The 19,727-nt window shown below is 53.1% G+C and overlaps 1 protein-coding gene across 1 annotated transcript in view; it reads left to right on the top strand.

Moving 5' to 3' along the window:
* The window catches only part of PIGG (phosphatidylinositol glycan anchor biosynthesis class G (EMM blood group)), a 44,225-nt gene extending 26,401 nt beyond the window's left edge, over positions 1-17,824 (top strand). Inside the window, 5 exon segments of the mRNA XM_039468273.2 lie at positions 1,715-1,906; positions 6,618-6,927; positions 9,737-9,900; positions 17,447-17,633; positions 17,635-17,824. Coding sequence (XP_039324207.2) covers positions 1,715-1,906; positions 6,618-6,927; positions 9,737-9,900; positions 17,447-17,633; positions 17,635-17,673 — 892 coding nt within the window. The 3' untranslated portion in view covers positions 17,674-17,824.
* Positions 17,825-19,727: the final 1,903 nt, after the last annotated feature.

Here is a 19,727-nt window from a genome sequence, read left to right on the forward strand (position 1 = left end):
AGTCTTGGTGAGCATGGGAGGATTCCGGGGCCCATGTTAGCAGCACAGTTCTTTCAGAAGATACTTGTACATTTACATCAGAAGCTGCGAAATTACAGGTCCTTCTAATTAAGTAATTCTTGTGGGAGGCTAAGCGTTGGTAACCCAGGTCATCCCAGGTCACATTCCTCAGGTGTCTTCCTGCTGCCTGCCCACACGTTTCCTTTGCAGAGCAGCCCTGGAGAGGACTTTGGTTGGTCCCTGCCCCAGAGGTGAGGAAGCGGAGGGGAACGGGCTGGTGGGAGGTTGTGCTGGGCACGCCAGCATCGGAGTCACAGCCCAGCATGTAGCACAGCCAGGGGTGTCACGGAGCTCCGTGTCCCAGAATAGCACTGTTGACACCTCATTTCTTTCTTTTCTGGAAAATTAAAGCATCAGGAGAGGATTGGCTGGCTTTCCACCCTAGATGCAGGAGCCCCACCTTACCCACAGTTTTGCTTACCCGAGATCAACCGTCCGCTGAAAATAATACAGTAGTTTGAGACAGCCAACATTCATGTAACTTCTATGACAGTAGCAATTATATGGTTATAATTGTTCTACTTTATTATTATAAAAATCTAGAAGATTGTGTAAAAACACGTGCCATCTCAAAAGCAGCAATGTACAAACACCCAGGTGCCCCCTCCCGGGTGAGGCTCAGGACCCTGTGTGGCCCCAGTCTCCCCCTCCCATCCTGGGAGGCTTTGAAGTGGAAGTTGCAGTGAATGAAACAGAAGGGAGCCTGGCTTTCGCCGCCCTCACACTCAGGCCAGGGCTGGCTGGTGCTGCACTACCGGGACAGTCAGGACTTCAGTCCCTGCCCTCTGGAGAGCTGACAACCTCTGCACCATCTCCTCACTCAGGAGTGGGTGACAGCAAACCCCGTGAGAGGCCAGGTGGCTCTAGGGTTGTATTGTGCGTTACTGAGTTAGTGGGAGAAGGCGGGAGAGAGGACATGAGCTGGTAGAGGCAGGGCTGCCCCTGGAGAGGTACCAGGAGACAGAAGCCTTTTTCTATCTGTCACTGCTTGGCCTCTGGACATCCGGATCTGATGATGGGAGACCCATATGTGAATGAAAAGTGAGAGTTCAAGTTGACTGTCTTTTTTTTTTTTTTTTTTTAATAAGGTCTCACCATGTAGCCCAGGCTGATCTCAAACTCCTGGCCTCAAGTGATCCTCCCACCCCGGCATGCTAAAGTGCTGGGATTGCAGGTGTGAGCCACCACACCCCACTGAGGTTGACCATGTTTTATTTGTTGTATTTTAAGAACCTTTGTGGCTGGGTACAGTGGCTCATGCCTGTAATCCCAGCACTTCGGGAGGCCGAGGCAGGTGGATCACAAGGTCAGGAGTTTGAGAACAGCCTGGCCAACAGAGTGAAACACCATCTCCACTAAAATTACAATAAATTAGCAGGGCATGTTGGTGGCTGCCTGTAATCCCAGCTATTCGAGAGGCTGAAGCAGAAGAGTTGCTTGAACCCGGGAGGCAGAGGTTGCAGGGAGCCGAGATCATGCCATTAAATTCCATCTCAAAAAAAAAAAAAAAAGCCTTTGAAAATAAAGATGATTTCATTTAATTTTTGGTTTTTGGGAAAATGCTATTTTTAATACAGTTCTTTGGAAGCCACTGGGTGTTGATTGATCTCATCGCTGTTTGGTGGTAATGTTGGCATTTTCCATTTCATTTCAGCTCTGATCACAAAGCCGAGCTCTCTGTCCTGGCTGCCGTCTCCCTCCTCGTAGTTTTTGTGTTGGTGCAGAGGGGGTGCTCCCCTGTGTCCAAGGCTGCCCTGGCACTGGGGCTGCTGGGCGTCTACTGCTACCGGGCGGCCATCGGGAGTGTACGGTTTCCCTGGCAGCAGGACAGCAAGGACATTTCCAAGTAAGTGCGTGGGTGTCGCGGGTGCTCGTAGATTCGCTTTCATCTTGTTTTTTTTTTTGAGACGGAGTCTCACTCTGCAGTGCACTGGCGCGATCTCGGCTCACTGCAGCCTCCTCCTCCCGGGTTCAAGTGATTCTCCTGCCTCGGCCTCCTTAGTAGCTGGGATTACAGGTGCGTGCCACCACACCCGGCTAATTATTTTATTTTTAGTAGAGATAGGGTTTCACCATGTTAACCAGGGTGATCTTGATCTCCTGACCTGGTGATCCACCCTCCTCAGCCTCCCAAAATGCTGGGGTTACAGGCGTGAGCCACCGCGCCCAGCCCCCACTTTAATCTTTTATCACCTGAGAAGACCATGTCAGTCTTCAGAGCACTGAGTTTGGTGTCTGTGAATTGTGATTGTGTCAACAGCTACTGGAGTGTTAACTAAGAAAACTTCAACCAGCCTCGTTGTTAGCACTTTTTATGTTTTACGTTTAGGAGAGAAATCACTTGGAAGTAAGATTTTTTAAATTCAAAATAAAACCTCCAGGGTGTGTGATGGGACAGACAGATGCGTAGGAATCGGTTTCTAAGTTAGTGGCAGCGCGTGGCTACCAGGGGTCTATTTTCCTGGCCAGGGTGTGATTGGTGATAAGGATAACATGGATGTGTCCTAGCATTTGGGAAATGAAGCTTGTTGGAAAATCCGACTTCCCGTAATTTATAACAAGCTCCCTTAAGGGGCCAGGAGCTCCCACTGATTGGTGGGTGGGCTCAGTCAGCAGTTCCATTTTCTTTATGTCAAAGCAGCCGCTTTTCTGGTTTTTTTTTTTTTTTTTTGAGACGAGTTTCGCTCTTGTTACCCAGGCTGGAGTGCAATGGCGCGATCTCAGCTCACCGCAACCTCCGCCTCCTGGGTTCAGGCAATTCTCCTGCCTCAGCCTCCTGAGTAGCTGGGATTACAGGCACGCGCCACCATGCCCAGCTAATTTTTCGTATTTTTAGTAGAGACGTGGTTTCACCATGTTGACCAGGATGGTCTCGATCTCTTGACCTCGTGATCCACCCGCCTCAGCCTCCCAAAGTGCTGGGATTACAGACGTGAGCCACCACGCCCAGCCTGCTTTTCTGGTTTTAATGGCGATTCGGTGAAACAGGCTCCTCTCACTCCTCAGGAGTGGGATGAGCAGAAGCCGCTTGTAGAATGTGGCTGACCCTCTGTTTAAATGTAAATAGCTGACTCTATTTAAATTTGTCTCAAGAATATAAGCAGAGGCGGGAGCCTGGGGTGGGATATAGGCACGCCCAGCTGAAGTGTCCTTTACATTTGCGAAAAGGAACAACCAGGGAGGGTAATTACCAGCAACAATACAGTGATCGTCTGAGTGAGGTGAGAGCTCTGTAGAGTCTTCTGGCTATCAGGCAGCCTGTTTTCACAGAACAGAGAAGCATGTTGTGGAACAGTGGGCTGTAGAACAATAGTATGACCCCAGCCCTCTAAGTGTGTACCTGTTTTTTTTTTCCCACATTTATATGAAATACTACATACTTAAAATACTAGTGATTATATTTAGGACCTGAAATCATAGATTGTGGTCTTGCTTTTTACTTATTTTTGTATCTTAATGATGTCTAGATATAGACAAGTGTTGCTTTTCTAATCAGAGCAAAAATCAAGGTGAATGATAAGGGCTATGGCCAGCCTAGGGGGTGGCCATGGGGCTCTGGGGCCCTCCTGGAAATAACTCGTGGCTGAGTGGGGAGTGAGGGTTTGGGGTCAGGGTGAGCTGAGGCCTGGCCACGGCAGTGGCGGTGTGGCAGACCTTCACCTGAGCCTGGGGCCCAGTGGGGAGTGGATGCTGAGGAGCAGGGGTGTTCTGTGGAATCTGAGACTTTGGGCTCATCCAAATGGATGTTACGTTTGGGGGTGCTTGTTTAAGGTGCAGTATATGAATAACTGCATTTCCTCACAGATCTATACACTGAATTTCAGCAGCACTCCTCTCAAGACTTGGCCCTCTTCCCTTCCCTGGCCTGCTTCCTGCAGCACATCCTTTGCTAGGGTCCAGAACTAGCCAGTGTGGCTTTTCTTTCCACACGCACTGCCTGGTCCACCTTCTTCTGGTAAAATGCCTGTGTCCTTTGTCCCCGTCTGTTCGGATTGTAAGTAGGTCCTGGCTATGGATCATTGTAACAGCTGCCTCTATTCTGTCAGTCCCTCGGGCCCTGCTGTCCACTGAGAGTCTGAAATCCTTTGTACTCGATCCCTAACTCTCCTCCACTCAGAAGCCCAGGCATGGCTGGAGTGGAGGTGGAGGCGGAGTGGGCCTGAATGAGCAGGGTCAGGCGCTGCCCAGCCAGGGGAGGAGGAGGACCCACCAAAGAGCCCAGATGAGCAAGGGTCAGCCACTGCCCTGCCAGGGGAGGAGGAGGACCCACCAAAACCTCTGGATGATGCCCCTCCTGCTCACCACCCTGCCTGCCCTGGCATGTTTTCTTGACTGAAACCAGTCCCTTTTCTGTGTAACTTCTCCTGTGATTGTGACCTTTGCTGGTTTCTCCCTTCTTTGAATGCAGAGGGGTCTATAATTCACTCTCAACTTAGCACACACTTTGGCCTGTGGGGGTTCCCAGGTACCTGACCCTAGCTCCTCAGCCAGGATGTGGGCCCCTGGAGGTGGGCCACACTGCCAGGCACGTGGTGTACAGTGCACCGACTGTTTGAATTACACTGGTCAAAGTTTAATTTCGTCATGTACAAAGCTTTCTAGGAAAATCTGATATAGGAAAATTCAGTTTTCACAACATTATTATGTTGACATTAAACATTTATGATTATTTTAAATGATCTGCTTTTGCAGTATATATAATGTATTTCATTTACGAAATTTATTTAAAATATTATGTTTTAGGAACATATATGTTTTGTTAGATGACATTTTTTGGTAATTGTCTCCTTTACAAAGATAACTATCATAATAGTACTTAATATGTACTGAGCTTACTGTGTCCCAAACACTGCCTGCATTCCCTTCTTTAATTCCTAGGATGACCTTGTGAGGTGTAAACCATTTTCTCTTCATTTCACAAATAGCAAAGCTGAGGGTCAGAAGTCTTGACTGACGCCCTGAGCAGGAGAGCTAGTCACAGCAGAGACCGGTGTGAGCAGAGCTCTGCCTATCTTCAGAGTCTGCGGGTTGGACGACTGCACCATTGCATGGATGTGTGCCTGTAAACGTGCAGGCGCTTATTTACCTGCGACTGTGCATGGACGTGTGCCTGTAAATGTGCAGGTGCATATTTACCTGCGACTGTGCACGGACGTGTGCCTGTAAACGTGCAGGCGCTTATTTACCTGCGACTGTGCATGGATGTGTGCCTGTAAACGTGCAGGTGCATATTTACCTGCGACTGTGCACGGACGTGTGCCTGTAAACGTGCGGGTGCATATTTACCTGTGACTGTGCACAGACGTGTGCCTGTAAACGTGCGGGTGCATATTTACCTGCGACTGTGCACGGACGTGTGCCTGTAAACGTGCAGGCGCTTATTTACCTGCGACTGTGCACGGACGTGTGCCTGTAAACGTGCAGGTGCATATTTACCTGCGACTGTGCACGGACGTGTGCCTGTAAACGTGCGGGTGCATATTTACCTGCGACTGTGCACGGACGTGTGCCTGTAAATGTTCAGGCGCTTATTTACCTGCGACTGTGCACGGACGTGTGCCTGTAAACGTGCGGGTGCATATTTACCTGCGACTGTGCACGGACGTGTGCCTGTAAACGTGCGGGTGCATATTTACCTGTGACTGTGCACGGACGTGTGCCTGTAAACGTGCGGGTGCATATTTACCTGTGACTGTGCACGGACGTGTGCCTGTAAACGTGCGGGCGCTTATTTACCTGTGACTGTGCACGGACGTGTGCCTGTAAACGTGCGGGCGCTTACTTACCTGTGACTGTGCACGGACGTGTGCCTGTAAACGTGCGGGCGCTTACTTACCTGTGACTGTGCACGGACGTGTGCCTGTAAACGTGCGGGCGCTTACTTACCTGTGACTGTGTACGGACGTGTGCCTGTAAACGTGCGGGCGCTTACTTACCTGTGACTGTGCACGGACGTGTGCCTGTAAACGTGCAGGCGCTTACTTACCTGTGACTGTGCACGGACGTGTGCCTGTAAACGTGCAGGTGCTTATTTACCTGCGACTGTGCACGGACGTGAGCCTGTAAACATGCAGGTGCTTATTTACCTATGACTGTGCACTTGTGTGTACCTGTAAATATGCAAATGCTCAGTTGTACAATTTACATTTATAAACTTACAGCAGTTTCTTAGAGTTGACTCTTACCTAGTTCATTGGGTTTTTTAAGTTAACTGTGCAAAGCAGGCAGGCCGTGAGACATCGCTTGGGTCTTGCCACCAGGTGATCCTTGAGCCAAAGGAGCAAGATTTCCCTGAAGCCAACCCCGGCAGAAGACTGTGCATTGTGCACAAGGACACACCTGTTGGCCTTTGGCAGTGGCTCCTCAGGGCTGCTGTGCAGAGGAGCCTTGCCCTGCGGTGACAGGCCCTGGCAGTTAGGGAGGGTGCTGTGGCTCCTTCAGCCAGTAATGCTGGGACGTTGACTGGTTCCTTAGGTAGACGGGTGTGTTTTTCATGGGAAAATGGTTTTGAATTTTTCTGGCTGGTGCTAATGAATCTAACTTGTGCTTTTTTTTAGGGGTATTATTGAAGCTCGTTTTGTGTATGTCTTTGTCCTTGGCATTCTGTTCACGGGCACCAAAGACTTACTTAAATCTCAAGTCGTTGCTGCAGACTTCAAAATCAAGACTGTAGGTTTATGGGAGATCTATAGTGGATTAGTTCTCCTGGCAGCCTTGCTCTTTAGACCACATAATCTTCCAGTCTTAGCATTTAGTCTCTTGATTCAGACTCTGATGACTAAATTCATCTGGAAGCCCCTGAGACACGACGCAGCTGAGATTACTGTAATGCATTATTGGTTCGGTCAAGCATTCTTCTATTTTCAGGTAGGTTTTCATTATCATCATGGGTAGAAGACTTAACTTTTTACATATCATTTAATTTAAATGTTTCTTTGAGGAAATTTTGCTGTAAGTTGGAAAGTTACAGTGTTTGTTTAGTGAAAGAACTGTCGGTATGGCGTGGTGAATTATGCTGAACTCTCGTGTGTTTTATAAGATTAGGTACGGTTGTTGAAGACAGACGCCCTAGGTGTGTGTGTGGGGGTGCGTAAGACACCATATTGCTGCTCTGAGGTGCCAGGCCTGTGTTTATCTCAGCAGTTCAGGGAGCACAGACGTTAAGTTTTTCACTTGCCTAATGATGAATATAATGTTCTCATTCATGCTGTTTGTCCTTGGTGTCAGGGCTGTCTGTACTGGGGCCATTGGTGCCCACGTGGTTATTAGCTCCCTGAGGCCTGGTGGGTCACCAGGGCTTCTGGCCAGTGTTTAAAGACCCATCCCAGACAAGCCCAAACCACTGAGTCAGAAAGAGACATAAATGGACAGGCAGGCAGGGCCTCAGAGGAACCAAGTCTCATCCAGCCTCCTGGCAACCTCAGGAGAGCGGGCTCACAGTGTGAGTGTTCTTGCTCATCTGTTGGCCCTCTACATTTGGCCAGTCCCTGGGTCTCTACCTCCCTTTCCTCCCTGTTTGATAAAGAAAATCATGAAGCACATCAGGACTGTTGGGTTAAATAAAGTCATGCAGGTAAAGCCACTGTGTGGCCACAGAAATGTCAGCATGGTTGGAACTCTGTGCCTGGCAGAACCTGCTCGGAGCCACAGTGGCCCCTAGGTGCCCTCCCCGCTCCTCCTATTGTGGCATCTGGGACTCTGTCCCCTCTCTGTGCCTGGCTGAACCTGCTCGGAGCCACAGTGGTCCCTAGGTGCCCTCCCCGCTCCTCCTATTGTGGCATCTGGGACTCTGTCCCCTCTCTGTGCCTGGCTGAACCTGCTCGGAGCCACAGCGGCAACAGGTGTCCTCCCCCCTCCTCCTGTCATTGCAGCTGGGACTCTGTCCCCTCACCGCCCTTCAGGGCCTCTTGCTGCTGCTGCTGCCTGTTTGCCTTCTCAGTCTCCCTGCACAAGGGCTTCCAAGCAGAGGAGTCACATGATCAGGGTGGCACCATCCAGGCTGCAAGTCCAGTGGGTCTCAGGGGAAGCTAAATCAAAGGGCTCGGGCTGAAGTAAGACAACAGGGCTAGGAGTAAACACACATCCACAAGATGCTGGGGAAGCAGCATCAACAGGATGTGGGGACCCCCTGGGCCCACAGCTGTCTGCATGGAAAAGAGAGGAAGGAGTGGGGTTTGACTATTGAGTTTGCCATGCTGGTGAAACCCAGCCAGTATTTTGTGGACGTGAACAGTTCTGGTTCTGGAGAGGGATCTTGTTTGGGCTTGATAGAGACACGTGCTGTCAGACTGTAGATGGCATGAGTTTCTGAGGCAAGGTCAGCATGACAGGCAAGTGACAGACCATCGGAGTCAGTAAAGATGGAGCATGGAGAAGCAGGGCCTGGGAAAGGAGAGGTGGGGCCTGGGGAAGGAGAGGTGGGGACTGGGAGCAGAGAGGTGGGGCCTGGGAGCAGAGAGGTGGGGTCTGGGAGCAGAGAGGTGGGGCCTGGGAGCAGAGAGGTGGGGCCTGGGAGCAGAGAGGCGGGGCCTGGGAGCGGAGAGGTGGGGCCTGGGAGCGGAGAGGTGGGGTCTGGGAGCGGAGAGGTGGGGCCTGGGAGCGGAGAGGCGGGGCCTGGGAGCAGAGAGGCGGGGACTGGGAGCGGAGAGGTGGGGACTGGGAGCGGAGAGGTGGGGCCTGGGAGCGGAGAGGTGGGGTCTGGGAGCAGAGAGGCGGGGTCTGGGAGCGGAGAGGCGGGGCCTGGGAGTGGAGAGGCGGGGCCTGGGAGCGGAGAGGCGTGGTCTGGGAGCGGAGAGGTGGGGCCTGAGAAAGGAGAGGTGGGGCCTGGGAGCGGAGAGGTGGGGCCTGAGAAAGGAGAGGTGGGGCCTGGGAGCGGAGAGTTGGGGCCTGGGAGCGGAGAGGTGGGGCCTGAGAAAGGAGAGGTGGGGCCTGGGAGCGGAGAGTTGGGGTCTGGGAGCAGAGAGTCAGGGCCTGGAAGCGGAGAGAGAGTCTTGAGGTGGAGAGGCAAGATCTCAGCAGGTCCTTTTTTGGGCAGGGCGTTACCCACCAGGGTTGGGCCAGGACTGGCCAGAATCTTGACAGATGAAGTTTGACCAGACCAAGTGAGTCCTCGTGGTCTGATACATAAGCCAGATGTGAGTTAGCAATCTGCATTGGGGCTGCACTCCCCCGGCAGCTGGCCTGCTCTCCACCATGTAACTCACAGGACCTCACTGTAGAAGGGACCTGGTCTTCAACCCAGCTACCTCCTTGGCTGGGCCCGGCAGCTGTGCCTCTCAGGGCCATATGTGTCCCCCCGGACGGGCGTCTTGAGGGGAGGTCCATGTGCCTGTCTTAAGAAAAGTTAGGGTTAAGGTCTGGACGAAGGTCTAAAATTTGCTGCAGTTGGCCAGCTGTTCTGTGTGTGTGTCCTTCCTCAGAGGGGCCCCAGCTTCTGCCCAGTTGGCTCACATGCCCCTCCGCAGCCTGGGCACTGCAGGCAGGGGGAGCAGGTGCCACCCAGGCAAGGCCAGCTAGGTGGTCTGAAGGAGTGGCTGGGCAGACCACATGTGTGTCTGTGCTGGTGTGGTTATCTGCGCTGCGTACAGATTTCATGCTAGCATCGCAGCTGTTGATGCCACATTTGAGGCCCGTGTCTCATCTTCTGTATTCTCATCTCAGCTCTTCTGTATTCCAGGGCAACTCCAACAACATTGCCACTGTGGACATCTCTGCAGGCTTCGTGGGTTTAGACACCTACGTGGAAATCCCAGCCGTGTTCCTGACAGCGTTTGGGACATATGCAGGGCCTCTGCTCTGGGCCAGCCACTTAGTGCACTTCCTGAGCTCAGAAACACATAGGTGAGGCGCCTCTCTTGTTCAGCAGTTCTGGGGATGGGCTGCCTGGTTTTAAGGGTTATATGTTGTTCCATATGCAAGGGGGTCTGAGCTCTTTGGGTCCAATAGTCTTTTCATCAGTTTTCTTTTCCTTAAATAAGGAACAGTCCAAAGCTCAAGTGCCAGAGGCCAGTTTGAGGGGCCGGTGTAGGGCCAGGCTCAGGTCTGATGTGGGGTCTTGCTGGGCTCCCCAGGTCACACCAGCACGTGGTTTCTAGAGACATAGGAAGGAAAATTCTTTTTCCCATCTCCGTAGATTTTTTCTGCTTGCTGGTGGCCAGATTGAGGGCAGGTAGTTCTTCCGCTTTGGGGACATGAAGATAAAAGATGGCTCTGGGCCCCCAGAGACCCTGCTGGTGAGTGCAGGACCCTGGAGAGGGCTCCTGGCTGGGACCATGCCTGGTCTGAGTCGAGTCATCCTTGAGTAGCTGGGGCATGTGCCTTCCACATGTAGGCTGATGAGTTGAGTTGGAGAAACGATGGGGTGCACAGGCAAGTTCAGAGGTGTGAGCCCTGCCCGTCGCTGAGAAGTCCCTTCAAGCCGCATCTGGCCCGCCCTCCACGCTGTCCTGCCTGGCCCATCTTGTTCCCTCCGCCTAGCCTGAGGTCTGTCTCTGACACCCACCTTGCTCCTGGTGGCTTTGTGCAGACGTTCCCCCGGGGGACATCAGGTCAAGGCTGCAGCCCTCCCTCCACACGTCCGTCCCATGGAGGCTTTGTGCACATGTTCCCCCAGGGGACCCCCAATCAAGGCTGCAGCCCTCCCTCCACACGTCTGTCTTCTCTGCAGCATTCCCACCACTGCACACTCGCAGCTTACTCCTTGTGTGTTTCTGTCTTGCTCCCCCAAGAAAAGAGGCTTCGTGAGGCAGGGGCTTCACCAGCTCTGTTCACCACAGCATCCTCAGTGTCTGGCCCTGGCAGAGTCAGGTGCTGAGTGGAGTGCAAGGAGGTTGGTTCTGTACTTCCCAACCTGGTCTAGCGGAGTCCCCAGGGCCTGCAAGTTATTTGATTCTCGGGTGCCTAGTTTCCCCATCTGTAAAATGGGAGTTGTCAATGGGGAGCACCTGGAAGCGCTCGAAGCCTTGGAGGGGCTGGTGGCTCCTGCGGCATCTTCCGGAGCGCCCTGTGCTCCACACTTGTCCCTGCTGCCAGCCATGGTCACAGAGCCCCGCAGTGCCTGTGCTTGTCGACTATGCTGAAATCACATGCCGTGGCACTGCCTCCTCCCCAGCAAGCGAGCATCTGAGACACTGGTCCAGCCTCCCACACACGCTAGGTGGCTTCAGCTGGGTCAGCCAGAGCTTCGTGTGTGTCCTGTGGTGACAAGAGGCCCAGGTCCTGCCGGGAGCCCCAGGTAGCGCGCCATGGCCCCTTGGTTGAGCAGTGAGGCTGGAGGGCTCCGGCTTCTTCCCGTGATGGAACAGTCGCTCTTGCAGTGCTGACTGCTGAGCCCCATGCCACCCCTCCCAGGACAGGCCAAGGATTTTCTTGCCGAGCTCTCAATGACTCCACGGAGCACTCTGCACGTTTCTGTGGCCCTGCTCTGCCCTCTGCTTTCCGCTCCACAGCCTCCTTCACCAGTTCATCCTCTCTGCCCCACCCAAATCCTTGCTGCACCTCATTCCCACTCCCCAGACCAGCTGCCAAGACCCAGGCCACAGGGACCCTTGCCCTTGCCTCCAGACCCAAATGCCCAGCCCCCCGTCAACTCTCTGCAGAAGTGTCCTCAGGCTGACTGGACTGAGGAGCCCTTCACAGGACACGCAGTGGAGCCCATGCACCCAGGTACACCCACCTGCTGCCCTGCCTTTGACCTTCTCCCATCCTGAAAGGAGCCTCTCACCGCTCACCTTCTGTGTTGAGGCTCTCACAGCGTGAATACTTCTGAACCAAAGGAACCGTCCACCATGGTGGAAGCACTCATGACCCACAGACTCAGTGAGCCCGGGCTGGACCCCCTCACTCCCTCACAGGTTTCCATAATGGGTCCAGGGGAGCACTGGCCTTGCTTCCGGGCAGCAGTGGCAGGCATGTGCATTCCCACAGCTGACATGGAGCCATTCCAAGGTCAGAATCACTTCCTGGCTAGACTGCAAGCTTCCTGAGGACAGGAATGCCTAAGATTCACCTGTGTTTTCTCCAGGTGCCTGTGGACGCTTGACACACCCACTTTGGGCAGTCTGTGGACAGGCCCTCTTAATTTACAGAAACTGCTGAACTCATGGTCAAGTAGAAAGCTAAGGTTCTGGGGGCAGAAGCCCCCAACAGACCAGCGTGGGAGATGCCTTCCCGCCATGGCAGGGCAGGGTGGGGCGGAGATGTCCTTCCAGACTTCGATCCTGTGAGAAACAAGCATCTGCTGTGAGATCACCACTCAGCCACCCGCCTGTCCCTCTGCAGTTGATCTGGGACAGCTTTTTCTGACTTGGTTTGAGGCCAGCTGTGTGCTCACACTGGGCTAATGGAAACAGGAGGCCCCGTCCTCAGCCGTCTAGGGTGAGCTGTCAGCACGTCTTGTGGTTAGGTGTCAGGACAAGTGGGTGTGAGTGCATGGAGGTGCGTCCATCTCCGCCCTGGAGCATGCGTGTGCCACAGCTGCGCATGGAATGATCCAGCACCTTCTGCATGCATGGCACACTTGCCAGCAGCCAGCTGGGGACTGAGGGCTGGAAGCACTGGCCCAGCCTCTCTCTAGATTCCGTCATTGGCCTTGCAGCTGCCCTGATGCTCGCAGGTTACAATCTGATGGACTACGCTACTTTTCGTCTCTTACATAGCCAGGCACATTGGGAGGAAAAAACTCAAATGAAAGCATTGTGTTTTTTTTTTGACACAGTTTTGCTCTTGTTGCCCAGGCTGGAGTGCAGTGGAGCAATCTCAGCTCACCGCAACCTCCACCTCCCAAGTTCAGGTGATTCTTCTGCCTCAGCCTCCCGAGTAGCTGGGATTACAGGCATGCGCCACCACACCCAGCTAATTTTGTATTTTTAGTAGAGATGGGGGTTTCACCATGTTGGCCAGGCTGGTCTCAAACTCTGGAACTCAGGTGATCTACCCATCTCAGCCTCCCAAAGTGTTGGGATCACAGGTGTGAGCCATCATGCGCAGCCATGAAAGATTTTTTTTTTAAGTGGGGGGGGGGGGAAGCATTTTGAACAGCTGGAGAGTATTGCCTATTATCCCTAGTCAAGGAGCGTTTCTCCTTCATTATATAACAGGTTTTTCTCCTTCCCTTTTGAGAGCTTAAAGTGTTAAGTTTTACTCATGGTTTCTTTTTTGTTTCAGTAGAGCAGGAAAACTATAACCAGGTCTAAATGGTAGACAGAGAAACTGTGTTTCCAGCAGGTGGAAAGTTTGGCCCTGAGTGATCGGTGACCCTCTGTTCCAGGGGCTGGCGGCAGGGCTGGCATCGAGGGCTGCCTGCTCCCTGTAGCACAAGCGACTCTGCTGAGGTTTTGGGAACAGCAAGCCACTGGTGGGGTTGTTATGATCAGACCCAAGCTGCCATCTGCTAGATCAGGCGTCCCCAAACTTTTTACATAGGGGACCAGTTCACTGTCTCTCAGACTGTTGGAGGGCTACCACATACTGTACTCCTCTCACTGACCACCAATGAAAGAGATGCCCCTTCCTGAAGTGCGGCGGGGGGCCGGATAAATGGCCTAAGGGGGCCGCATGTGGCCCGCAGGCCGTAGTTTGGGGGTGCCTGTTCTAGATGGATAACACCAAAAACTGTTAAACTGAAGTCAAGGTAGTGCCATGTCAAAGCCACAGCTTCCCACATGCTGTCTGGGTAGGATGGGGCATACCCCAGATGCCCATTTTTGCTTCCGAAGAGAGGGCAGTCACAGCCTTGGGACCCACAGCCCGTTTAGCCACGAAGCTTCCTGCCAAGTATGTTCACCTTCCTGGGTGTTGCCATCACCAGCACCTGTCGAGGGCGCCTTGGGGTCCACCTCCCTGTGGGGTCCCTGGCCTGTAGAGCCGGATACCAAGTGGCGACCAGTGGTAGAGGTTCGGAGGACCAGCCTAAGGAGCCTCGGTCTGGCAAGGAAAGCAGTGAAAGGCAACAGGCACCCGGGCCCCCACAGGGAGATCCGAGGGCCTGAGTATTGGACTAGAACACGTGGCAGGCTGAGGGAAGGAGTGGCCCACTGAGGCCTGAGATGGGGAGTCGGTGAGGAGTTGAGAGAAGGCCGTGGAGGGGGCAACCCGAGCTGCCCACCAGAGACAGCTGCGGGGAGCACAAGGGACCGGGCACCTGTCCTTGGCCCTTTCCTGAGCAGTGAGCACTGAAGCAGGAGCCGTCTACAGGACGCCCTCAAGTAGCACCTGGTGGAGCTGCCCATCTGACGGGACTGAGGAGCTTTTCACAGGACACGCAGTGGGGCCCACACACTCAGGCACACACACCTGCTGCCCTTCACAGTACACGCAGTGGGGCCCACACACTCAGGCACACACACCTGCTGCCCTTCACAGTACACGCGGCGGGGCCCACACACCCAGGCACACACACACCTGCTGCCCTTCACAGTACACGCGGCGGGGCCCACACACCCGGGCACACACACCTGCTGTCCTTCACAGTACACGCGGCGGGGCCCACACACTCAGGCACACACACCTGCTGCCCTTCACAGTACACGCAGCGGGGCCCACACACCCGGGCACACACACCTGCTGTCCTTCACAGTACACGCGGCGGGGCCCACACACCCGGGCACACACACCTGCTGTCCTTCACAGTACACGCGGGGGGGCCCACACATCCAGGCACACACACCTGCCCTTCACAGGACACGCGGCGGGGCCCACACACCCAGGCACACACACCTGCCCTTCACAGGACACGCGGCGGGGCCCACACACCCAGGCACACACACCTGCTGCCCTTCACAGGACACGCGGCGGGGCCCACACACCCAGGCACACACACCTGCTGTCCTTCACAGTACATGCGGCGGGGCCCACACACCCAGGCACACACACCTGCCCTTCACAGGACACACGGCGGGGCCCACACACCCAGGCACACACACCTGCTGCCCTTCACAGGACACGCGGCAGGGCCCACACACCCAGGCACACACACCTGCTGTCCTTCACAGTACATGCGGCGGGGCCCACACATCCAGGCACACACACCTGCCCTTCACAGGACACGCGGCGGGGCCCACACACCCAGGCACACACACCTGCCCTTCACAGGACACGCGGCGGGGCCCACACACCCAGGCACACACACCTGCTGCCCTTCACAGGACACGCGGCAGGGCCCACACACCCAGGCACACACACCTGCTGTCCTTCACAGTACATGCGGCGGGGCCCACACATCCAGGCACACACACCTGCCCTTCACAGGACACGCGGCGGGGCCCACACACCCAGGCACACACACCTGCCCTTCACAGGACACGCGGCGGGGCCCACACACCCAGGCACACACACCTGCTGCCCTTCACAGGACACGCGGCGGGGCCCACACACCCAGGCACACACACCTGCTGTCCTTCACAGTACATGCGGCGGGGCCCACACACCCAGGCACACACACCTGCCCTTCACAGGACACACGGCGGGGCCCACACACCCAGGCACACACACCTGCTGCCCTTCACAGGACACGCGGCAGGGCCCACACACCCAGGCACACACACCTGCTGTCCTTCACAGTACATGCGGCGGGGCCCACACATCCAGGCACACACACCTGCCCTTCACAGGACACGCGGCGGGGCCCACACACCCAGGCACACACACCTGCCCTTCACAGGACACGCGGCGGGGCCCACACACCCAGGCACACACACCTGCTGCCCTTCACAGGACACGCGGCAGGGCCCACACACCCAGGCACACACACCTGCTGTCCTTCACAGTACATGCGGCGGGGCCCACACACCCAGGCACACACACCTGCCCTTCACAGGACACACGGCGGGGCCCACACACCCAGGCACACACACCTGCCCTTCACAGGACACGCGGCAGGGCCCACACACCCAGGCACACACACCTGCCCTTTACAGTACACGTGGCGGGGCCCACACACCCAGGCACACACACACCTGCTGCCCTTCACAGGACACGCGGCGGGGCCCACACACCCAGGCACACACACCTGCTGCCCTGCCTTAGAGCTTTTCCCACCCTACGAGGAGCCCCTCGCTGCTCACCTCCTTTGTGATGCTCTCACAGCATGAATGCCTCTCAACTGTCCACCATGGTGGAAGCCCTCACGCCCCGCCCACATCAGACTGTAGCAGTGCCCTAAGCATCTCTGCACACCAGCATGCTTGCAGGAGGGCCTGCACAGTCGGCACAGGCTGCGCCGTGAGCAGCGGAAGCCATGCTTAGGGAGACCAGGCAGCAGCGAAGTGGGACACAGACGGAACAGAGAGACCACAGGCAGATCAGCTCTACACTCACTGCAGCCTTTGAGAGGAGGCCTCAAAGGCAGAACTTAGACTAGGATCCTGGAAAGCCTGGCTTCTGAGGGTTTGGGGGCCGTCCCATGAGCCGTTTCTAACAGGACTTGTTCAGAGGTCATGGATGGGGCATGGAAAGTGCCCAAATAATGGAATTTATAATTTTGAAGTCATCACAGACTCACAAGAAGTTGCTTTGAGGAAGATACGTATGTGATGTATTGTGGATTGAAAAGCAGGGCAATACATTAACATGTACTCTTATTCCAAGAATGCTACCTTTCCCTGTGGATTTGCTCAGCAAATGCTGCTGGGCCAGTTTCCCTAGCCCAGCCCAGGCTGACTCCCCACTGGACAGCAGGGAGAAGAGCTCAGAACTTGTATTTATGTTTATTTGTATCTTGCCCTTTTGTGATTTTCTATTCGTTGTTTGGTTTTTATAATGCATATGATATAGTAGCAAGTGGATATATAATTTTAAAGTAACTACAGTCTAGGGGTGCGTTTTTCAGAGGTGCTTTACAGACAACAGTGGCACTGCTGAGTAGCTGGGGCTGCAGCTGCTGTCCCCTCGGGGGCTGCGGTGGATGGATACGCAGACTTTCGCCCACCTCAGACCAACCACATCCAGACTTCCGTGGGGAGGGGCTCCAGAGTGGCACTTCTAGCACCCACCGTAGGTGGTTTTTGCTTACAGTCAAGTTTTAGAAGCATTTCTGGAGAGCTCCAGGTGTGTGTATGTGACATGGTGACCCTCACCCATCCTTCTGTTTACTCTGCTTTATTTTTCTTCATGAATTTGTCTCTTCCTGACATGTTACATACCTGGTTGCTCCTGCCTCCTTTACCGTAATGCAGCCTCCAACGGGGCAGGGTGGGTTTTCACATCTCCAGGGCATCTGGAGAGGCACGTGTCCCAGCACCGTAGTGACTGGATGTGAGTGGAAGAAGGAGCATGGCACCCTCTAGTCCCAGGGCAGGAACTACTGTAGTCTTTTTGAAAGTGAAAGTTTTGTTATACATGTGATACGTAAGTGGCATGTGCTAATACACGTTTTCTTTCTTATTAACAGCAGCTCAGCACTGAGTCATGCTTGCTTCTGCTACGCGATGATTTGTTCTATTCCAGTTTCCACGTATATCGTCTTGGTGACATCTCTGCGTTATCATTTATTCATATGGAGTGTATTTTCTCCAAAACTTCTCTATGAGGGGATGCATCTGCTCATTACAGCTGCTGTCTGTGTATTCTTTACAGCAATGGATCAAACCAGACTCACACAGGCTTAGACTAAGCTGAACACTGGAAAAATAATACATGCTTAAAGTCTGCTGTTATTCTAAGATGGAAGATGTGAATTCAACAAAGTTGATGAATAGCTTTAACTTCTTTGAGTACTGTACCTGAATTTAGGTTAAGTAGTAAATAGTTTAATAAACGGTCACTTTAATACACAGTCTGTATCATATTTCCCCTATTGGGAATCACTCTAAAAGCTTCTGGACTTTTAATTTCCTCTGAATAAGCTATAGTATGACCCAAATAGGTGTGTTTAAATCAATGAATGAAAACATTCTGGCCTTTGTTAGAGTCCAGGCGCTCTGGAAGGAGGCACCAGGATTATCTTAGGGGGCTCTGCGCTCTTAGAATCCTGCAAACCACTGAGGGCCCCAAGGAGCTTTGGTTTATGAGGATTACACGTATCAGTGTTTATGGCATTTGAGATGAAAACTAAGATTTTAAAAATTAGTCATTTATAAAGAATCTATTGCATATTAATATAACACTTTAAGGAAATATAACTGTATTTTCCAAAACAAAAAAATTCAGTGAGACCCAGCACTTTGGGAGGCCAGAGTCAGGGGATCACTTCAGCCCAGGTGTTTGAGATCAACCTGGGCAACATAGTGAGACCCTCAGATCTCCAAAAACTTAAAAAATTAGCTGGGCCTGATGGCACACCCCTGTGGTCCCAGCTACTCAGGTGGCTGAGAAAAGAGGATTGCTTCAGCCCAGAAGTTCACAGCTGTGGTGAGCCATGACTGAGCCATGATTGTACCGCTGCACTCCAGCCTGGACAACAGAGTGAGACTCTGTCTTTAAAAAATAAATAAAAAATAAATGTGTAATGAGAAAAATGGTATTGTTTTACATTTTTGCAAACCTCTTTAATGTCTGGCTTAACTGAAGCTAGTTGAATTCTGTTTGACCTGATGTGATATGTGTGTGTGGTTAAAATAGAAGAAGAAAATCGGCCGAGTACAGTGGTCGACACCTGTAATCCCAGCACTTTGGGAGGCCGAGGTGGGCAGATCACCTGAGGTCAGGATTTCAAGACCAGCCCAGCCAATATGGTGAAAACCTGTCTCTACAAAAATACAAAAATTAGCTGAGCATGATGGTGGGTGCCTGTGATCCCTTCTGCTTGGGAGGCTGAGGCAGAAGAATTGATTGAACCCAGGAGGCATAGGTTGCAGTAAGCCGAGATTGTGCCATTGTATTCCAGCCTGGGTGACAGAGCGAGACTCCCTCTCAAAGTAAATTAATTAATTTAAAAAAATATGTATATATGAAGAAAATCTAGCCTCAGACAGATCAGTAGTTGGAAAGAGGAGGAATATTTTAATGTCCTTTTTATGATCATTGTGGATTTTTTTTCCTTTTGAGACGGAGTTTTTTTTTTTTTTTTTTTTTTTTTTTTTTTTTTTTTTTTTTTTTGAGACGGAGTTTCGCTCTTGTTACCCAGGCTGGAGTGCAATGGCCTGATCTCGGCTCACCGCAACCTCCACCTCCTGGGTTCAGGCAATTCTCCTGCCTCAGCCTCCTAAGTAGCTGGGATTACAGGCACGCGCCACCACACCCAGCTAGTTTTTTTTTGTATTTTTAGTAGAGACGGGGTTTCACATGTTGACCAGGATGGTCTCGATCTCTCGACCTCGTGATCCACCCGCCTCGGCCTCCCAAAGTGCTGGGATTACAGGCTTGAGCCACCGCGCCCGGCCTGAGACGGAGTTTTGCTCTTGTTGCCCAGGCTGGAGTGCAATGGCACCATCTCAGTTTACTGCAACCTCCGCCTCCCAGGTTCAAGTGATTCTCTTGCCTCAGCCTCCCAATTAGCTGGGATTATAGGCGTGCACCACCACGCCCAGCTAATTTTGTATTTTTAGTAGAGACAGGGTTTCTCCATGTTGGTCAGGCTGGTCTCAAACTCCCAACCTCAGGTGACCCACCAACCTCAGCCTCCCAAAGTGCTGGGATTACAGGCGCGAGCCACGTTGCCCGACTGGATGTTCTTTTTTGTTAATACCAAATCATTTTTGGTGTCAACACCAAAACTTGACAAGTGACAGTTT

The sequence above is a fragment of the Saimiri boliviensis genome, chromosome 3 (assembly GCF_048565385.1).
Source record: "Saimiri boliviensis isolate mSaiBol1 chromosome 3, mSaiBol1.pri, whole genome shotgun sequence".
In the NCBI taxonomy this organism is placed as follows: domain Eukaryota; kingdom Metazoa; phylum Chordata; class Mammalia; order Primates; family Cebidae; genus Saimiri; species Saimiri boliviensis.